The 22,670-nt window shown below is 47.0% G+C and overlaps 1 protein-coding gene across 1 annotated transcript in view; it reads right to left on the bottom strand.

Moving 5' to 3' along the window:
• Nucleotides 1-22,670, bottom strand: part of SHANK3 (SH3 and multiple ankyrin repeat domains 3) — a 348,499-nt gene that overhangs the window by 61,122 nt on the left and 264,707 nt on the right. Inside the window, exon 18 of the mRNA XM_056846670.1 lies at nucleotides 8,028-8,152. Within this exon, the coding sequence (XP_056702648.1) occupies nucleotides 8,028-8,152 (125 nt within the window). The remainder of the gene's footprint in view (nucleotides 1-8,027; nucleotides 8,153-22,670) is intronic.

The raw sequence follows: 22,670 nt of genomic DNA, 5'->3' as shown, positions 1-22,670 counted from the left end.
TTTCCTGCATTGTGCAGGAGGTTGGACTAGATGACCCTAGTGGTCCCTTCCAACTCTATGATTCTATGATTCTAAAACAGGAATGGTCAGCAAATAGCGCTAAATGTAATTCCTCTTAATCAGACTTGCAAAAATAGCTGTTTCTGCAAAGGAAAGCAATAATAAAAGTGCCATTTCATAAAAAGGGCATGAAATGTTTGAGGGAGGGCTAGTTAGGACATCTTGGTGTTCCTGTGGGGTGGTAGTGGTGGTGGAGACTAACCAGGAGTTGCTGATCTCTCCACCCCGACGTGCTCTTTGCGCTTGCCTTGTCAAATCCCAGCCCTGCAAGCAAAAATACCTCCCCAACATCAGTCAAGCAAACCCAACAACAAAACGCACCATTCCAACTCTCCCACAAACAACCCTCCAAGACCAACAACGGCCAAGCCCCAAGGCTTCTTGGGAAAAGGGGGGAGGTTGGCTTTCCTTCCTGAACCTTGCCAGAGAGGCTGCCCCCCCCATCTCGTCTGGCTGGCAATTCCACAAGAAAGGCGAACGAGGGAGGTGGCCGACCGCAGTCACACCAAGGGGGACAGAGAAGCTTGCTGGTGGCAGCCAGGGATGTCTGGCACAGAAACCCACACAAAATATGGTGGCAGGTTGGCACAGGCTGGGCAGAGAGGGAGCGTGAAGCATGACTTGGACAGCCTTTTCCCCTGGCAGCCCGGCACCCACGGGATGGGCAAGCTCCACCCTCTGTTTGCTAGCCAATGCTGCCAGTTGTGGGGTGCTTTCCTCCAGCGGGGGGCTGCTGTAAAGTTGAGGGTTTCATGAAAAGAGGGAGCTGCTGCCCCCCGTCATCCAGACAGAGCAGGCCCAGATCACGGCTACGCGACAGCCTGCACTGTGGGCCAGGCCAGGGTGCCCTCTCCCGCCCCTCCACATCTGGGGCATGTTACAGGGAGCACGCGAGGGTTGCCGCACTCACTCGAAGCCCACCCGCAGCCTTCCTTGGCTCATAAGACCACACCCTCCCCACCGCACCCGGACTCCCTGCCGCGAGACGGAGCAGCAGCCACGTGCTCAGACAGCTTGAAACAATCCAAAGAGGAGAGTCCCCTCCATGACTGCTAGACCCTGCGGGGCTTACATGCTTCACACCTCTGAGTTCCAGCTGAAACTGGGGGGGGGGTGATGCTCCCCTGCCCCCGCTAACAGACTTCCTAGGAGTAGTTGCCTGGAAGCAGGATACGGAAGAGAACATAAGAAAGGCCCTGCTGGATCAGACCCAGGTGGCCCATCAAGTCCAGCAGCCTGTTCACACCGTGGCCAAGCAGGTGCCTCCAGGAAGCCCACTAGAAACATACCCATCGGGGGCTCTTCCGGTTGCCTGAATCCTCAGGGCACTCTTTAGTGGCTTTGTGATGATGGTGTGGGTTTGTGGGGGGGGGCAGGATTTGGGAACATTCACACACACAGCACTACAGCCCCAATCCAGCTGGCCCCTCTTCTCTCGCACAGCTGCTGCTAATCATAGAAATGATGAAGAGAGATGAGATCTGATCACAGAATTCCCACCTATACCGGTGTAGGGGAATTTGGCATTTGGGTTTTCCTGAATAAAAAAAGGTCATTTAAAGCCGAACTCGAATTTTCCTGAATTTTTTCCCCCAACAGCCCTATGCTGGACTTGATGGGCCTGGGTTTGATCCAGCAGGGCCGTTCTTATGTTCTAAAGATGAGCCTTCTGGTGCCCCCCCCCAATAATAAAGCTGTTTTTAACGAGAGATTACTTTAACCATCTTTAAAGTTCCTTGCTCAGGGCTGAAACCCAGTCACAATCGCTCAGCCTAACCTACCTCACAGGAATGTTGTGTGCGTAAAACAGAAAAGTCCCGAATTCCTTGGCCAAAGGAGCCCTGAATTACTTAGCCAAAGGGGGGGATACAAGCGTTCACGTGAACATGCATGAAGCTGCCTTATACTGAATCAGACTATGGTTCAATCAAGGTAAGTATTGTCTGCTCAGACTGGCAGCCACTTCCCAAGGTCTTGGGATGAGGTCTTTCCCATCACCTACTGCCTGGTCCTGGAGATGCCTGGGATTGAACCTGGGACCTTCTGCATGCCAAGCAGGTGCTCTACCACTGAGCCACGGCCCTCCCCGTGAGAGCATAATCAAGGCACGCATTCTTGCAACGGTGCTCAGTGATGGACTGACTGACGCATGCTTGGCTAAGCCCCCGCCCTGTTCGCTCCCATGAAACCGCCTCCTCTTGAGGGATTATCAATCCCACGACAGACTGAGGCCCAGTAAGCCACAGCCCCTGTTTGAGACACAAGGGCATTTAAACACAATTTATTACAGCGCCCTGAAATTAAAGCTCAGGACGCTTGGACTGGATTGTGACCTTAGCTTCAGGCTGGCCCTGCCTCTGGAGAAGCAGCACAAAACTCCTCCTCGTTAGCCGAGCCCCTGAGAGCGCAGCAAGGGCTGCTTCCTGCATCCATGAGGAGTCTCTCTGTCATTCTCAGCTGCAAGTGCTTCTGCTCTCTGGCTATCTGAATGCGCCACTGGCCTCGTTTTCAAGAGGGGCGCAACGGCCCCTTTAGAACATAAGAACGGCCCTGCTGGATCAAACCCAGGCCCATCAAGTCCAGCTTAGGGCTGTTGGGAAAAAAATTCGGGAAAATTCGAGTTCGGCTTTAAATGGCCTTTTATTCAGGAAAACCCGAATGCCAAATTCCCCTACACCGGTATAGGTGGGAATTCGGCTTCCCATTTAAACCCATCAGCGGCTTTCCGCGGCTCGGGGGAGGGAGCATTTTTGCAGGTAGAGGTCCCACATTTTCAGGGTAGCTTGAAGGGACTTTCCTTGCAAGAACCCCCATGTTTGGTAAAGATTGGGTCAGGGGGTCCTGAGTTATGGGGTCTGGAAGGGGTCGCCCCCATTCCCCCATAGGAATTCAGTCTTCAGACTTAAGTCCAATGCATTCCTATGGGGGAATGGGGGTGACCCCTTCCAGACCCCATAACTCCTGACCAATATTAACCAAACTTGGGGGTACTTGCAAGGAGAGTCAGTTCCTGCTACCCTGAAAATTTGGGACTTCTACCTGCAAAAATGCCCCCCAGGAGCTTTGAAAAAAATCCCCATTGCTCCTGGGGGGTATTTTTGCAGGTAGAGGTCCCAAATTTTCAGGGTAGCAGGAAGGGACTCTCCTTCCATATTAAACAATAAATACTAGAGGATAAAATATAGGTATGATAGCTGGAGAAGTAACATGGATAGTTCAACAGTTTTAATACAGTTGTTTAAGATAGTCAGAATCATAGAATAGAATCATAAGCCATTTTTACATGGTAATTAGCAGCGCGTTCCAGGCAGAATTGCCCCGCATATATTTTTTTTAATTTTGCACGCTGAACTGTCATTCCGGAAGTGACTGCGAAGCCGGCGCATACCTGCTTCGCATTACTAAAGAGCCCATTTAACTCGACCTTTGGTATTTGCCATGAAGAATCCCCCTCAAGGAACCATGCAAAAAAAACCAGAGGCGCGTTAGCTATGCACATGCTAATGCCTATGCAAACAGGAACAAAGGAGCAGGCAAGTGGGGGGTGGAATTTCTCCTTTTGCATCGGGACCGTGAATAGGCATTTTTAAACTCGCATTTTTAAAAATAGCTTTGAGCGAGCATCAAAATTGACCATGCAAAAATGGCCATAGAATCACAGAATTGGAAGGGACCGCCAGGGTCATCTAGTCCAAACCCCTGCTCAATGCAGGAAACTCAGAACTACCTCCCCCCAACACACACCCAGTTACCCCTACTCCATGCCCAGAAGATGGCCAAGATGCTAGGAATTTTTATTATTACCACATAAGGTAGATTTTAATATAATCTTAATGGATAGTCTTAAACGCTGTATAATAGAATATAAGGAGAAATATAGATAATATTATAATACGATATTATGGAAAGGAAGGTAGTAGTAAGAATTGTTGGAACAGTTGGTCAATTTAGGAGAAAGCAAGGCACATTTGCTATGATGTGTTATGTTAAATGTTTTGTAGTTAGGTTGTATGTTAAGATGTATGTTTTGTTTTATGAGTATGTTGAATATAAGTTTAAAATAAAAATAATTATAAATGAAATAATAGGGTTTGGTGACATTCATTTCTTCAGCAGCTGACACTCATTTGTTCCATGGTGATGATGAAAACTGCCATGAAGTCGCAGCCGACTTATGGCCACCCCTCATGGGGTTGTCGAGGCAAGAGATGTTCAGAGGTGGTTTGCCATTGCCTGTGTCTGCATAGCGCCCCCAGACTTCATTGCTTATCTCCCATCCAAATACTAGCCAGGGATGACCCTGCTTAGCTTCTGGGGAAGGGCTGTGGCTCAGCGGTAGAGCCTCTGCTTGGCTTGCAAAAGGTCCCAGGTTCAATCCCGGCATCTCCAGTTAAAGGGACTAGGCAAGTAGGTAATGTGAAAGACCTTTCTCTGCCTGAGACCCTGGAGAGCTGCTGCCAGTCTGAGAAGACAATACTGACTTTGATGGACCAAGGGGCTGATTCAGTAGAAGGCAGCTTCATGTGTTCATGCGACAGATGGGGACATCCTGGGCCATCCAAGTCAGAGCAAATGGTTGTACAGGACCCAGAGAGGCATTATCTGAAGGCGCCTCTTCTGCTTCTGTGGAGAGGCTGCATTTGCCCAGCTCACAGCAGGCAACATCTGGCGGCTGGGCAAAGGCGATTCCTCCTCCTCGTCAACATGCTGCTACTGTGACTGTTGAATGAAGTGAGGAGACACCTTGTGGATTGTGCTTGTGATGCTATTCGTGGCAAAGAAAGCGGCACCGCACAATTCCTCCCACCACGTTTGTCCTATTTTGTGACCTTTAAAAAGGGTTCATTTGGCTTTTAATGGCTTCTATTATGTGACTTCAAGGGCTTAATGCTCCCTGGTTGGACCTCGCCAGCTTGTGAGAACACAGCCAGCCCTTGAAAGCTCTGCTTGAAGGCTGCCCCACCCCCTCCTGCAGCAAACCTGCCACGTCTGAGGAACCTTTTTGCTTTTAGTTGCTCACATGTCTCAATGGCTGCTCCCCCACCCCCCCGCCCCAGCACTAGCAACTGCCCTGGTTCTGGTTTTGTTTAAAGGCAAAAAATGGTAAACAAAGAACCTCAGAAGAGCCCTGCTGGATCAGACCAGTGAGGGTCCATCTAGTCCAGCATCCCGTCTCACACAGTGGCCAACCAGTTCCTCTGGAGGGCCAAGAACTGGGCACAGAGGCCAATCCCTTCCCCTGATAAGAACCTCAGAAGAGCCCTGCTGGATCTGACTGGTGGTCCATCTAGTCCAGCATCCCGTCTCAAGCAGCGGCCAACCAGTTCCTCTGGAGGGCCAAGAACTGGGCATAGAGGCTGAGGCCTTCATAAGAACATATGAAAAGCCCTGCTGGATCAGACGAGGGAGGGACCATCTAGTCCAGCATCCCATCTCACACAGCGGCCAACCAGTTCCTCTGGAGGGCCAACAACAGAGCATAGAGGATGAGGCCTTCTTCCGATGTTGCCCCCTGGCAATGGGATTCAGAGGTCTAACTGCCCCTGAATGTGGCAGTTTCCTTAAGTCACCATGGCTAGTAGCCACTGATGGGCGTATCTGCCAAGAATTAGTCCTCTTAAGCCCTGACTGGGATGGCACAGGTTAGCCAGATCTTTTCAGATCTCAGAAGCTAAGCAAGGTTGGCTGTGGTCAGTATTTGGATGGGAGACCTCCAAGGTTGCTACAAAGAGGCAAACCACCTTCATTCATCTCTTGCCTTGAAAACCCTCTGGGGTCACCACAAGAATGCTTGATGACACTTTTTACCTGATCCTCCTAAAGCCCCCCCCACACACACACACAAGCCCCCCCCCCAGTTCCCTAACAGGACAATTTTGCCAAGGAAACAGAAGAGAACTCTGAAGGAGTCCTCAGTTCTCCTAATGGCTCCAACGATGATAGCATTCATCACACTGAATATTTATACCTGACCTTTCCAGAACTGCACGCAAGGTGATGTACAACAAAATAATCTGAAATTCAATGATCAGACAGAAATTAAAGACTAGAAACAGTACTTCCTCATTCAGAAATCGCTTCACTCCCAGAGAATGTAGCGATGGCCACAGGCATAGGTGGCTTTAAAATGGGATTAGACAGATTCATGGAAGGCTGGTCTATCTACGACTACTAGCCTTGGAGACTCAAGGGGACTTCCACATCCAGAGGCAGTCAATCTGCAAGTACAAGTGGCAGGGGGGAAAGAAGGGAAAAGAAGGGAGTTTTTGGCCTCCGTGCCTTGACTGCAGGCCTTCTGCCTTCTGCAGGGGCATCTGCTTGGCGACTGTATGAAGAAGGATGCCGGATTAGATGGACCACTGGCTGATCCAGCATGGATGCCCATCCATTAATAAGCAGCTGTGCAATTTCAGTCTTTGAAGAAGTACTTTTTCCTGAAGCCTGAAGCTGCAAGGTGAGGGCCTGCTGGGCCTCTTGAAGGAACCATTCCACACCTGGAGTAAGAACATAAGAAAAGCCATGCTGGATCAGACCCAGGCCCATCAAGTCCAGCAGTCTGTTCACACAGTGGCCAACCAGGTGCCTCTAGGAAGCCCACAAACAAGGAGAAGGAGAAGGAGAGTTGGTTTTTATATGCCGACTTTCTCTACCACTTAAGAAAGAATCAAACCGGCTTACAATCACCCCTTCTGCTCCCCACAACAGACACCCTGTGAGGTAGGTGAGGCTGAGAGAGTGTGACTAGCCCCAAGGTCACCCAGCTGGCTTCATGTGTAGGAGTGTGGAAACAAATCCAGTTCGCCAGATTAGCCTGCACCACTCATGTGGAGGACTACACCACTCCAAACCACCGCTCTTAACCAGAACACCACGCTGGCTCCAGCACCATCCTGCCTGTATTCCACAGCACCTAATCTATTCGGCATGCTCCTCTGATCCTGGAGAGAATAGGGATGCTTCATGACTAGCATCCATTTTAACTAGTAGCCACAAATAGCCCTCTCCTCCATGAACATGTCCACTCCCCTCTTAAAGCCAGGATCCAGGCCGCAAGCATAGACAGTTGTTGCCCATAGCTCTCCTAAGGAGTTGCAGGTGCCAGAAGGATGCACCTTCACCCTTCTGAAGAGCAGCAGTTTGTCTAGCCCATTTTTGCTTGAACCCCATCCCTAACAGCAGCCTTCACAATGGACGGCAGCTACAGCCCTCGTGATTTCCACCATGGACTCTTCTGCCAGCCATGCAGGTGGGGTGCAGGCTGAAGCGGCCAAGTTCTGTTGCCCCAGAAGGTGGGACAAGAACTAACAAGTTGAAATTAAATCAAAAGAGTTTCCGTCTAGACATTAGGAAGAACTTTCTAACAGTTAGAGAGGTTCCTCAGTGGAACAGGCTTCCCCGGGAGGTGGTGAGCTTTCCTTCCCTGGAGGTTTTTAAGCAGAGGCTAGATGGCCATCTGTCAGCAATGCTGATTCTATGACCTTAGGCAGATGATGAGAGGGAGGGCATCTTGGCCATCTTCTGGGCATGAAGTATGGGTCACTGGGGGTGTGGGGGGGAGGTAGTTTGGAATTTCCTGCATTGTGCAGGGGGTTAGATTAGATGACCTTGGTGGTCCCTTCCAACTCTATGATTCTAGGTTTCACAGTGAGGGAACCTCCATTGCCAACATTCTCCCTATGCAAAAGGACAGTGCTGCTGCTGCTGGGTGGGGCCAAGGGCTCAGTGGCAGAACAGCTGCCCGGCATGCAAAAGGTCCCAGGTTCAATCCCCAGCATCTCCGGTTCAAAGGCTCATGTCATGGGTGAAGACCTCGTCCTGATATCCTGGGGAGCTGCTGCCAGTTGAAGGAGACAAGACTGAACTGGAGAGACTAGTCAAGGGTATGAGGCAGCTTTGCGCGGTTTCTGCCGCAGAACTCCCAAGGGTGGTGGACCCTCATTCTCTCTACACCAACTTCCAGGCCTCACCTCAATCAGGAAGTCTCCCGTGCGAAGTCCTGCTCGCCAGGCCACACCCTCCACATCCACGGATTCCAGGTACTGGAGCGCCGGGAAAGCAGGGGTTGGGGTGAACTCCTCGATCGGAGTCTCCGCTGAAATGAAGAAGGTTGCAGGTCAGAACGAGGTGCGTAAATGTCCATGGGACCAAAATGCCAACATGAGAGGTGTTGCGTATGAATCTGCTCTGTGGGCTGGCTGCCCGCTCAGAGCTGCTGGGCTTTCAGCTGCTTCCAACTGTTGCTGTGACCAAACCAAGATAATGTATTTCATGCAGCGAAGGAACAGACTTGCAAGCCCCTCTACAATGAGGGGTTCTGCTCCCACAGCCAATTCGAGAATCTGGGCCAAACAATCTCAAAAGGCTTTGCCTATGCAAACTGGTTAGCGGCAAAGAGTTCTCCAGGACTTATCTATTAAAGGGTGATTGTCACCCTTTAAATAATACGAAAGAGGAAGGGGGTTGAGTTGGGTTCTGTGAATTTTATCCACCAAACCAGACCGAAAACCTGTAGAGACTTTTATCTTTAAAAAGAAATAGTTCTTTTTATTATGCAAGACAGCAGAAAATATAGGAATATAAATGTTAACCCTACCATTACTGTGAGAATAAAGGCTACAAATATCAAAGTTACTATCACTGCTTAACCATACTATAGCAAGTAATAGTTTTAAATGCAAATCAGGTTTCATATATCAATCTTAGGTTTCAAATATCAATCTTATCTTTTTTCTAAATCTGTTCTACCATAATCATATGATTATTATCTAGATAAGCATTCGGTTCTTAACTAAATATGAGATAATCAAGTGCAAATAAGCCAATCAGCAACCGCATATGAGCTACATCTGATACAGCAAGATAAAAAGGCCAAATTCAACTCTTAACCTCTATTAAAAACCAATTAATCTAACTTTTCTGTAAATGTTTCAATTAACTGTCCAAGATGAAAGCCACTCTAAGCAAACAAAGATCATTGACAGTTTAGAAGTGGTTGAACTCTCAATTAGCTTGCGAACTCAGCAAGAAAAGATAAGTGATGTAATAGCTACACCTCCAGCTCCTTCTAGAAATGCAAGATTTCCAGAAATTTTGAAGGGGAAAAAATCCAGTGGCTTCAAAATACATTCAAAAATCAATGTTTTAAAAAACAACAACAACAGAAATAAGGGGGAAATGAAAGTTCTTTTAAGGCCAACAATATTAAATGCATCATTTATAAATTAGTCAGCATATAAAACTGGACTATTTGACATATTTATGGAATTAAAAAGTAGAAACATTTTCATTCTCTATATGCAAAATTATAAGTATACCCAATACCTGAACAAAACTGTATTATTTGGACAGGAACTCTCAGAGTCACAATAGGTAGGATTGCTAGTATGTTTGGCTATTAAGCTAAACTTTATACCATTGAGAACACGGATCTTCCCTGGAGGTTTTTTAAGCAGAGGCTAGATGGCCATCTGTCAGCAATTCTGATTCTATGAACTTAGGCAGATGATGAGAGGGAGGGCATCTTGGCCATCTTCTAGTGGTCACTGGGTGTGTGGAGGGGGGAGGTAGTTGGAAATTTCCTGCATTGTGCAGGGGGTTGGACTAGATGACCCTGGTAGCCCCTTCCAACTCTATGATTCTATGATCTCTTTAATAATTCATTATCATCAAACACGTTAAAGCATATTAATTGTTGCCAAAAGTATTTATATTTGAACAAAAAAAAAACACCTTGAAAATATTGTATATGTCTACAGTATAAGAGTTTATTTTCAGTGTTCTTCCAAATTTCCTAATTTTTCAATGGGAAAAATTCAGAAAGTCTTCAGACTTTTTCATGAGGCACATTTGGAATGAGTGAAACACTTCATAAACGAGCTTTTCCTCACTCAAAAAGAGAAGATATTTCATATGATATTTATTTCAGTGCTACCCCAAACTGCCCAAATTTCCATTGGAAAAATTGAAATAGTCCTCAGACTTTTTCATGCCATACTTTCTGAATGTGAAAAACCTTGCCTTAAGAAGCATTTTACTCATTCTAAAAGAGAACAATATTTCACAGGAGTTTCTTTTTAGTGTTTCCCTGAGAGAAAGAGAGAGTGAGCGCGAGAGCAGGCGAGCGGGCGCGCTGTCTCCCCCCCCCCCCCGCCGTGGAGAATGGCCGGGGCCCCTTTCCCTTGCCCTCAGTGGTTGGGAGGCTAAAGCCTCCCTTCCCCTCTAACCACGCGATTGCTGGGCGGGCGGCTGGGCGGTTCCTGGCCCTGGCCCGCCTATCAGCTGTTGGGCGGGGCGGACTTCCTTTGGCAGCATGTCCCCGGCAGCGGCGCTGGGCTGCGGCGCCCCGTCTTCTGCTGCGCCGACTCCGTTCCCCCGTCGTCTTCTGGGCCTGCGGGTCCCTGTAAGCCGGGAAGAGGCACGCTTTGGAGCCAGCGCAGGGGCTTGTCTGGTAAGTGGAGGGTGGCGGGAAAGCCCCGGGTGTGGGGTGGGCCCCCCGACCCGGGACACACATAATGCTACAACTCGGGGTCATCTGCTGAAGCTGGAGGGTGGGAGATTCAAAACTGATAAAAGGAAGTATTTCTTCACACAACGAGTGGTTAAATGGTGGGACTCCCTGCCCCAGGAGGTGGTGATGGCTGCCAACTTGGAGGGCTTTAAGAGGGGAGTGGACCTGTTCATGGAGGACAGGGCTATCCATGGCTGCTAGTCAAAATGAGTGCTTGTCATGATGCATCCCTGTTCTCTCCAGGATCAGAGGAGCAGGCCTATTGTATTAGGTGCAGTGGAACACAGGCAGGACAATGATGCTGCAGTTGTCTTGTTTGTGGGCTTCCTGTGGGCACCTGGTTGGCCACTGTGTGAACAGACTGCTGGACTTGAAGGGTCTTGGTCTGATCCAGCACGGCCTTTCTTATGTTCTCATGTGTTTACTGCGTCTGTGAGTCTAGACGTTTGCTCACATTGTTCACATTAAGTGTTTGTCAGTCATTGTCATGATTTAATTTTATGGATACCTTACTTACTTTTTTCCCTCCTCAGAGGCCATGTCTACCCACTGGCTTTCTTGGCGGTAGACCTGGACTCCAAGGAGAGGAAAAAGTCCCCCTTCAGAGGCCAGGTCCACCAGTTGGCTTCTATGGGTCTCCGGAGGCCAGGTCTACTGCCAAGAAAGCCAATAGGTAGACCTGGCCTCCCAATGGGACTCAGCCGGAGGCCAGGTCTACCAACAGGCTTTTATGGCGGTAGACCAGGCCTCCAGACGAGGACTCCGGACGGGGAGGGGGAAATGGCAGGGACTTCGAATTTAATTTTTATCAATAAATAAGATCATTATTAAGTATGATATCAAGTTTTATTCAGTGTACCTATAGTTTAATTAAGACTTAAAACTTTAATTAAAGTTTATTAAGTTAATAAACAGTGTACCTACCTATATAGTTTAAGTTTAAGAAATTTGGCTCTCAAAAGAAATCTCGTACTGTTGATATTTGGCTCTTTTGACTAATGAGTTTGCCGACCCCTGGTCTAGTATTTCTTAAAGCTACATCATATCAGGCTCAGCATGACCCTAGTTTCTCATGGCTGGGCCATATGGAAAAGATGGGAGCCCCTAGGTAAAGCTTTAATCCTGCATGGGGTCACTGTAAAACACCATGAGACAAGAGAGCTTCTTCTCTGTGTCCAGAGAATTTACGATCCCCCCTTGGGAGAGCCTGTTCCACTTGGGGTCGTTTAGATTTTTCTGGATCTAAGAGGAAGAGTATACTCTCTATCCATTTGGATCTTAGCTGTCTCTAACCCTTAAGGTGAGAAAAGGTGAACCATTGCCTTATTTTGACCAGAGCCATTAGCTTATGTAAGCACTGCTCTGCATTTGGGAGCTTGGTGGCTCATTCCTCCTTGGACCCCTCTTTTCTGCAGCTCCTAGTGTGCAGCTGGGTTCCAACTCACACACATAGTGCAATCACAATGACTGAAATATTAGGGTACACGTGAACACATGAAGCTGCCTTATACTGAATCCCTTGGTCCATTCAAGTCAGTATTGTCTTCTCAGACAGGCAGCGGCTCTCCAGGGTCTCGGGTAGCGGTCTTTCACATCACCTGCTTGCTTGGTTCCTTTAACTGGAGAGGCCGGGGATTGAACCTGGGACCGTCTGCATACCAAGCGGATGCTCTACCACTGAGCATCTGCTTGGGTGGAGGCATTTCTCCACACACAGTTACTGACTCTTGGTTTCACATTTCAGACTTAAATGTGTTGTATTTCAACACATTTGTCACTGGCCCTCCCAATGTTTTCTTTACTGTGAATGAGGGCACCATATAGGTCAGAGGGAAGATGCAGATGTTCTCTACACTGTCTCCCCAAAGGAAATCTGTCCCCATATCAAAGCTGCTTTTATCCCCCACAGGAGGAGAAGTGATCTATCAGAGAATTGGTGCCCTCTGCGCCAGGGCTATGGCCTGACACAAATTTCTCTTCTCCCTCCTCTGCTTTGTAATGGCAGTTATCTGCCAAATAATCTTTCATTTGTTCCCAACAAAAGTGACAAAGGAGGCCCTTCTCCTTCTCCTGGGCTGGAGGCTTTGGGCCCCAAACTTGCACAATGTCGGGCATGGCTGTCCCAAGGAAGGGGCCCTTCAGCAGATCCACTGCAAACTCCGAAGGAGAGCTGAGGCCTCCTCTGAGAACTGTGCTCAGGCACAAAAAAGGCCGTCATTGCAGCCCTCTGAAGTCAGACACTTGCTGCCATTCCTGCGATGCCTCTTCGAGGTGAGCTGTAGCACCAGACGTCCCCAATGGAGGGACATGAGAACCATCTTCAAGTACTTGAAGGGCTGTCATATGGAGAATGGTGCCGAGTTGTTTTCTGTTGCCCCAGAAGGTCGGACCAGAACCAACTGGTTGAAATTAAATCAAAGGAGTTTCTGACTAGACATTAGGAAGCATTTTCTAACAGTTAGAGCTGTCCCTCGGTGGAAGAGGCTTCCTCAGGAGGTGGTGAGCTCTCCTTCTCTGGAGGTTTTTAAGCAGAGGCTAGATGGCCATCTGTCAGCAGTGCTGATTCTATGAACTTAGGCAGATCATGAGAGGGAGGGGCACCTCGGCCATCTTCTGGGCATGGAGTAGGGGTCACTGGGGGTGTGGGATGGGAGGTAGTTGTGAAATTCCTGCATTGTGCAGGGGGTTGGATTAGATGACCTTGGTGGTCCATTCCAACTCTATGATTCTATGAGGAGGGCATTAGACTCAGGCAGGTAACAGTAGGGAGGGGCCATGGCTGTCTCCTGGGACTGCAGAAGGTCCCAGGTTAAATTCCCAGCATCTCCAGTGAAAAGGAGCCACTCCTAGTCTGAGCACACAGTATTGACCACGATGGACCAATGTTCTGATACAGTACAAGGCAGCTTCGTGTGTAGGCACTGAACAGAACACAGAGCAGATGCCATCTCTACTTGCTGGACTCATATTTCTTGGACAAACTAGAATCATAGAATCTGAGTTGGAAGGGTCCATAGAGGCCATCTAGTCCAACCCCCTGCTCAATGCAGGATCAACCTAGAGCATCCCTGGCAAGTGCTTGTCCAGCCGCTGCTTGAAGACTGCCAGTGAGGGGGAGCTCACCACCTCCCCAGGTAGCCGATTCCACTGTCGAACAATTCTTACTGTAAAATAATTTTTCCTAATATCCAGATGCTACCTTTCTGCCCACAATTTAAACCCATTATTGCGAGTCCTATGATCCTCTGCTGCCAACAGGAAAAGCCCCCTTCCCTCCTCTAAGTGACAGCCCTTCAGATACTTCAAGAGAGCAATCCTGTCCCCCCTCAACCTCCTCTTCTCCAGACTAAACATTCCCAGCTCCCTCAGCCTTTCCTCGCAGGGCTTCTTGGTCTCCCGGCCCCTGTAAAACAGAAATGTTCAGGAGGGAGGACATTTTTATAAAGATGATAGGGCTATGTTGCAAGTTCATGGTTCAGGAGAAGTTTCAAGGAATGGATCAGGTCAGTGGTCGTTGGGGTTTGGGGAGGGGCTTCAATGCCATAGAGTCCAGGGGAACTGATCTCTACCGACTGGAGATTAGTTGTAATAGCGAGAGATCTCCAGCTAGTACCTGGAGGTTGGCAACCCTAAGCGCTTAAAGCAAACTCAAATGACGTTACTGGTCTTGTTACCATCCCGGTGAAGAGAAATGAAGACAGTGGTTGGAAGGGTCTAACCAAGCAGCCGGGGCAATCCGGTTGAAGATCCACTGAAGCAATCCTGAGGTCCCGGGCCTCTATGGAGGCCTCTAGGCAGGTAACTATAAACATCTGCCAATACAGTGCACTGGTCAGAGTACTGGACTAGGAACTGGGAGACCCGGGTTCGAATCCCCCACTCTGCCAGAGAAGCTCCCTGGGTGACCTTGGGCCAGTCATGCTCTCTCGGCCTAGCCTACCCCACAGGGTTGTTGTGAGGTTAAAATGGAGGAAAGCAGAACAATATAAGCCATTTTGGGTCCCCACTGGGAAGAAAGGCTGGGGATATAACTGGAGTAAATACATAAATAGAGAAATTCAGTTACTCAGCTTTAAATTAGAATTGGCAGGAGGGTGTTTATGGAGGCAAAAACAGAAGTGAATGTCCAATTCAATTCTATTTCCATGCAACCAGGTACTTCTAACCTTTTGCTAACTACTTTCTGTGCTTCCATGTAGCCTTTTACTCACATTCAAGAAAGAGCTTAATTTGTTTCAGTTAAAACGATCTAGACGGTTATTTTCCCTACTAGCCCAGCCTTTGCCCATCGAGGACACACAAAGAGCTTGTTTCCAATAGACACACAAGATTAACAGTGAAATAATACACATCGGTAAGATCAGAAACAGCAATTAAGAGTACAGCCAAACACAGCAGTAAACCAGAATCAAAGGCACACTTATATGCCACAAAGGGTCTAAGAAAACAGGACTCTTCAAATCAGCTCAAAAAGGTGACCGAGAAGGAGTCGGGCCAGGGGGCTCCACGCCCCACTGGAGAGAGTGCTCCAAAGGTGGGGTGCTACCACATAAAAGACCCCCTCACTTGTAACCCCCTGCTGTGGCATGCCAAGAAGAAGAAGAGTTGGTTTTTATATGCTGACTTTCTCTACCATTTAAGGAAGAGTCTTACAATCACCTTCCCTTTCCCTCCCCACAACAGTCACCTTGTGAGGTAGGTAGGGCTGAGAGAGCTGTGACTAGCCCAAGGTCACCCAGCTGGCTTCATGTGTAGGAGTGGGGAAACAAATCCAGATTAGCCTCCGCCGCTCATGTGGAGGAGTGGGGGAATCAAACCCAGTTCTCCAGATCAGGCTCCACTGCTCCAAACCACCGCTCTTAACCTCTACACCACACTGGATTTCATATCAAACCCGAAGAATCTCATATCAGACCTGAACTAAAAGGCAGGCTTATGTGGGAGAAGGATGGTCCTTGAGATGACTGAGGACATTTTGGGGGACACCAGGTCTTTGCATGGAGCGTGGAGGCAAAGAGAGAGGGAGGGAGAGAGGGCGGCAGGGATGTTTCCTTCCTTTCCTTTCCTTTTATCCCTTAGAAGCTCCTTGATCTTAAGCAACGTAAATCTAATGTTTGAGGGATATAAGGACTGAAATAAATCTTGCCACTGACAATGTAGCCTTGGTATCCCTGTCACTTAATAAAAAAAGGCATTATGTCAGAGACAGGGGCATTAGATTTATATGTTAAAAGGGGAGAGATATAACGTGATCGAAGTTCCTCATAAAAGCGGCATTCCAAGAGGGCATGAGCAAATGAATCAATACAGCCAGAAGAGCATTCAGTCTAACTAAACAGAAGGCTCTAGAAAGACGATGAGTTGTCAAATAATAAGTATTTTATATGCTGACTTTCTCTACCACTTAAGGAAGAATCAAACCGGCTTACAATCATCTTCCCTTCTGCTCCCCGGTAGCACACCCATTTCTTTTAAAACCAACCATAACTATTCATTATGCACACAGCCAAAAACTTTGTTGTAATCTTTGAAACACATGCTGATTTTATTCTGAACTTCTCTTGAATGCTCCAGTAACCAATAAGAACATAAGAACATAAGAAAGGCCCTGCTAGATCAGACCAAGGCCCATCAAGTCCAGCAGTCTGTTCACACAGTGGCCAACCAGGTGCCACTAGGAAGCCATAAACAAGACGACTGCAGCATCATTGCCCTGCCTGTGTCCCACAGCACCTAATATAATAGGCATGCTTCTCTGATACTAGAGAGAATAGGTATGCAGCATGACTAATATCCATTCTAACTAACAGCCATGAATACCCCTCTCCTCCATGAACATATCCACTCCCCTCTTAAAGCCCTCCAAGCTGGCAGCCATCACCACATCCTGGGGCAGGGAGTTCCACAATTTAACTATGCGTTGTATGAAAAAATACTTCCTTTTATCTGTTTTGAATCTCTCACCCTCCAGCTTTAGCAGATGACCCCGTGTTCTAGTATTATGGGAGAGGGAGAAAAACGTCTCCCTGTCCACTCTCTCCAAACCATGCATAATTTTATAGACCTCTATCATGTCTCCCCTCAGCCGCCTTCTTTCCAAGCTAAACAGCCCTAAGCGTCTTAACCGCTCCCCATAGGGCAGTTGCTCTAGTCCCCTAATCGTTTTGGTTGCTCTTTTCTGCAATGTAAATTTGAAATATCATGATCTCTAGTGCCTCTTCCCTTTCTGAATCCAGCATGAACATCTGGTATTTCTCTTTCCATATATGGTAGCAGCCTTTGTTGTAAGATTTTGAGCATCACTTTAATCGCATGAGAAATTAATGCAATGGTCTGATAGTTGCTGTTGTCTTTGAAGTTTCCTTTTTTTGGAAAGTAGATTGAAAATTTCCAGTCTGTGGGCCATTGTTTTGTTTTCCATACTTGCTGGTATATTCTTGTTAAGATTTTGATGGATTCCATTTTATCCCATTTACTCCTGGGCTATTAATGCTTGGTAATTAGCACCACGTTCCAGGCTCAAGGGCCCTGCAGCTTTTTTTGAGTTTTTCACCCTGAACCATCATTCAGGAAGTGACTGCTAAGCCGGCGCATACCTGCTTCGCATTTCTTAAGAGCCCCTTTTGTGTTTGCTCCGCCCCCGCCAGAAGAATCTCCTCAAGGAAGCATGCAAAATTCACAGCCATGTGTTAGCTATGCAAACGGAGGTTGCTAATGGAAGGAACAAAGGAGCAGGTGAGTGTGTGTGTGTGTGGGGGGGGTGGAATTTCTCCTTTTGCATCGGGACCATGAATGAGCATTTTAAAGGTCACATTTAAAAAGACAGCTTTGAGCGAGCATCAAAATTGACCCTGCATAAATGGCCCTGGTGATTTGTTTCTCCCAAACGGTTTGAGTGCAGCTTTCAATTCATTTTCTAAAACAGCAGATGGTTCTTCAAAAGATTTTTATTTGAAGAAATCTGTCATTCTTACGTATCTTTTGTATACAGTGTATTATTCCTATCTTTTCTTTATTTTGCCCTGTTCAGTTAATGTATTTGTGATCTTTCAGCGTGTCTAACCATGCTTTAAATTTCCCTTTGATTTCTTGGATCTTGTGGAACAGATCCTGTTTTTAGGGCTGTTAAAAAAATTCAGCAAAATTCGGATTCGGCAAAATTTGGCCCATTTTTATTCAGGAAATGCTGAAGTCCGAACTCCCCCATTTCGGGTCCGTGCAATTCGGCATGAGATCCGGAGTTCGGGGGAAAATTCGGCTGAATAAAGCCATTAAAAACACAATCGCGCCTTTCCGCGGCTCCGGGGGGGGGGCATTTTGGGGGGTAGAGGTTCGAAACTTTCAGCGTAGCTTCAGAGGAACCTTCTTGCAAGAACCCCCATGTTTTGTAAAGATTGGGATAGGGGCCCCCGAAATATGGGCCCCAAAAGGGGTCCCCCCTCCTTAATGTGCATCTCTGACAATGGGGGGTTGCAATTAGCAGAGCTTGCCGCCCACGCCCAAAGCTCCCAGCCCCGACAAACAGCTGAGCTGTGGGGAGCAAGGCCGGGGTCTGGGTAGACCTCAACTAGAGTACTGTGTTCAGTTTTGGGCACCACAATTTAAAAAAGATGTAGGCAAGCTGGAACGTGTCCAGAGAAGGGCAACAAAGATGGTGAGGGGTCTGGAGACCAAGTCCTATGAGGAAAGGTTGAAGGAGCTGGGTATGTTTAGCCTGAAGAGGAGAAGACTGAGAGGGGATATGAGAACCATGTTCAAGTACTTGAAGGGCTGTCATATAGAGGAGGGTGCTGAGTTGTTTTCTGTTGCTCAAGAAGGTTGGACCAGAACCAACGGGTTGAAATTAAATCAAAAGAGTTTCCGTCTAGACATTAGGAAGAATTTTCTAACAGTTAGAGCAGTTCCTCAGTGGAATAGGCTTCCTCGGGAGGTGGTAAGCTCTCCTTCCCTGGAGGTTTTTAAGAAGCGGTTGGATGGCCATCTGTCAGCAATACTGATTCTGTGACCTTAGTCAGATGATGAGAGGGAGGGCATCTTGGTCATCTTCTGGTCACTAGGGGTGTGGAAGGGGGAAGTAGTTGAGGATTTCCTGCATTGTGTAGGGGGTTGGACTTGATGGCCCTGGTGGTCCCTTCCAACTCAATGATTCTATGCCTCTGCACAGCAACCCTGGACTTCCTTGGTGGTCTCCCATTGTCACAGTCTGACATAATTATGGTATTTTGTGTACATGTGCAGAATTAATTCCATGTAGAACTTGAACACAACACACAAACTGAACCACAAACTGCAGAGGTTTGGTAATGAAGAGCCTGGCAACAGCTTGCAAAATGCAAATGTCCTTAGAACAGGCTGACTGAATTCTCTCAAGGTCTGAATTCTTTCAAGAGCTAACTAACTTACCCTAGTCTTGTCCTTGAAGGGAGAAGAACAGAGTCATCCTTCACTATCTGCCAGAAAGGTGTATCTGAAATTACCCTTCCTGATTCAGCTGCCAGTTGCTCATATCTCAAGAGCAGAAAAGTCCTGCTATCCTCAAACCTTGAGAAGGTCTATTCAAAAACCTCAAGGCTATAAGTGCAGTAAGCTTCTTGCTTTCCATAACCTTGCTGAAGGCTATGTTTCCTACTGACCAGATGGTTACATGTTACAATGTGAGCAATAATTGTGTTTTATGATTTATACAGTTATATATTGTATTGTAGATTTCTAAATAGTCTCATTTAATGCGTATTGTACTGAAGATGAGAATGGTATGAAAATTGAGTATATGGAGTGATCATGGAGCTCAGAAATGATTGTTTATACTTTAAGCAAAATAGACTAAAAGGAAAGGAAGCCCATATTTGGTCATGGGGAGAAGCTAATAACCTGAACAGCTGCAACTAAGACATTATTGCACTGCTCATGTTATCTGAAAGTGGGGAGGAAGATATCCCTCCTGATGGTAAAATCAACACTCTTAATGAATCTGAAACAGTATAAATACAGCCACAGTAAGCCCAGAGAACCAGAACCTTCCAAAGGCTCTCAAGCAAAGGCTGACTGGTATGTATGGCTTAAATCCATTACTCTAGACTTTATGAATTAGATACTTTGAACTGAATCAGAATAATTGGACTGTTATGTTTTGGAAGTTGGATTTTGAATTTTGAAACTGAATAACTATGTAAGACTTGCTTGCTTTTACTTCATACATTGTAAATAAATACATTGTACTTTGACAAGAGTTTTTATAGAAGTGTTAAAGACTTGATATTCTGCATTTACACATATTTTACTAGAAGTATTTCAATAAAAAGACTTGCTTTTAAAAAGTAGGTAAAGTTGCTGAGTCCTGCTTACTCGATGACTGGCTGAATAAGATAACTTCACTTCTCAGTAAGTGATACATTCTAAGAGCCTGTCATCTGAACAGCACGACCCGCTTCACCATCCAAACACTAACCATGGCTGACAGACACTGCTTAGCTTCCAAGATATAATGAGATCAGGCCAGCCTTAAGGTCAGCACCAGCATTGTGAATTGGGCACCTTAAGTGCCAGGTTGGTCCTGCTGCTCACCAGTAGCATTTCCGTCCTGTTGGGATATAGTTTCAGTTTAATTAGTGTGTTCCTATTCAATGCCAGGTGAAGAGGGAGGCTTTAGTTACTGGCTTCCTCTTTGCAGCCAGAACAATTGCTCATTATTAGTATTTTCTATGATTGCAACCACAGAATTGTAAACAACACGTGTGCGCGCGCACACGCACACACACACACACACACATAACGAGCAACTTCTCTGGCTGCAAAGAGGAAGCCAGTAATTAAAACCACCCTCCTCGTTCTACAGGGAACAGAAACTAACTAATTAATGACTGATTCAGAAGTGCCACAATCATGAGTGAACAAAAAAAGAAACTAATTCAAGTGACAAAAGCTGATTGAAGGAAAGGTGCGAGGAAGAAACTAATCGGTGGCATGGAGAAGCAGTACTTTCCTCCAAATAAATATGCAGTAGCATCTTGCTCTGGGAGCAGACACAGCTGGGATTTCATGGGAAACACAGCATTATATTAAGTGCCTCAGGGACCCACTGTTTTAATCCTGCTTCCAACTGATCTGAGGCAGTGCTAAAAGCTCCTAGTGTGAAATCCTCCTCAAACTGGCAATTCCCTTCCATCCTACCCTCCTCATCTCTCCCCCTTCCTACAGATCCACAAGGCTCTCTCTCATCTTCTGCACGTGCTCTCTCTCTCTCTCTCCCCCCACACAGTCTCACGATTGTCATCACTGACTGCTCTGTCACCTGTTCTTCCTTCCCAATATGCATCTGGCTTTGAGGGTGGGGTGTCTCCTGCTAACATGTCTTAGGGGACAGCTACACATGGTAAATTGATGGAAAGCATTATTAAAGGTAGAATTGTCAAGCACATAGAAGGGCAAGGCCTGCTGAGCAAAACCCAACATGGCTTCTATAAAAATAGGTCCTATCTCAATAACCCATTAGAGTTTTTTGAAAGTGTCAATAAGCATGTGGACAGGAATGAGCCTGTGGACATTGTGTATTTGGATTTCCAGAAGGCTTTGGACAAAGTCCTCCACCAAAGACTGCTAAGCAAACTCCATAGTCATGGGATAAGAGGACAAGGCCTCTTATGGATTGAGAGCTGGCTGAAAAATAGGAAGCAGAGAGTAGGAATCAATGGTCAGTTCTCACAATGGCAGGATGTGAGCAGTGGGGTCCCTCCGGGATCTGTGTTGGGACCGGTGCTTTTCAACCTGTTCATCAGTGACCTGGAGTTGGGGGTGAACAGCGAAGTGGCCAAGTTTGCAGATGACACCAAAATATTTAGGTTGGTTAAAACAAAATCGGACTGTGAAGAGCTCCAAAAGGATCTCTCCAAACTGGATGAGTGGGCATTAAAATGGCAAATGAGATTCAATGTGAGCAAGTGTAAAGTGATGCATATTGGGGCAAAAAATCCCAACTTCACATAAACACTGATGGGATCAGTGCTGGCAGTGACAGAACAAGGAAGGGATCTTGGGGAGGTAGTGGATAGCTCAGTGAAGATGCCAACCCAGTGTGCGGCTGCTGTGAAAAAGGCAAATTCCATGCTGGCCATAATTAGATTAGGAATAGAGCTTAAAACTGCTGCTATTATACTGCCCTTGTACAAATCTGTGGTGAGACCACACTTGGAATACTGTGTACAGTTCTGGTCACTACACCTAAAAAAAGGATATTGCAGAGCTTGAGAAGGTGCAGAAAAGAGCAACCAAAATGATTAGGGGACTAGAGCAACTGCCCTGTGAGGAGCGGTTAAAATGCTTAGGGCTGTTTAGCTTGGAAAGAAGGCAGCTGAGGGGAGACATGATAGAGGTATATACAATTATGCATGGTATGGAGAGAGTGGACAGGAAGAATCATAGAATAGTAGAGTTGGAAGGGACCACCAAAGTCATCTAGTCCAACCCCCTGCACAATGAAGGAAATTCACAACTACCTCCCCCACCCCAGCTTTTCTCCCTCTTTCATAATACTAGAACATGGGGTCATCTGCTGAAGCTGGAGGGTGAGAGATTCAAAACAGATAAAAGGAAGTATTTCTTCACACGATGCATAGTTAAATAGTGGAACTCCCTGCCCCAGGATGTGGTGATGGCTGCCAACTTAGAAGGCTGGAAGAGGGGAGTGGACATGTTCATGGAGGATAAGGTTATCCATAGCTACTAGTCAAAATGGCTACTAGTCATGATGCATACCTATTCTCTCCAGTACCAGAGGAGCATGACTGTAATATGAGGTGCTGTGGGACACAGGCAGGGCAATGCTGCTGCAGTCGCTTTGTTTGTGGGCTTCCTAGAGGCACCTGGTTCACCACTGTGTGAACAGGCTGCCGGACTTGATGGGCCTTGGTCTGATCCAGCAGGGCTTTTCTAATGTTCCTACGTTCTTACCAGAGCCAACAGAACTGGGCATTGCCATGGGCCAGGTAAGAACTTCCCTCGTTTCTCTTGGGAACCACACCACCATAAGTCCTTGCTGCTGCCTCTAGGCATGCCATGAAAATGCCAAATATCGCTGCAGAACTCATCAGAAGAGCCCTGCTGGATC

Source organism: Euleptes europaea, chromosome 3 (genome assembly GCF_029931775.1).
Source record: "Euleptes europaea isolate rEulEur1 chromosome 3, rEulEur1.hap1, whole genome shotgun sequence".
Classification (NCBI taxonomy): domain Eukaryota; kingdom Metazoa; phylum Chordata; class Lepidosauria; order Squamata; family Sphaerodactylidae; genus Euleptes; species Euleptes europaea.
Note: the sequence above shows the minus strand (reverse complement) of the source record. Positions and strands in the feature narration are given on the sequence as shown.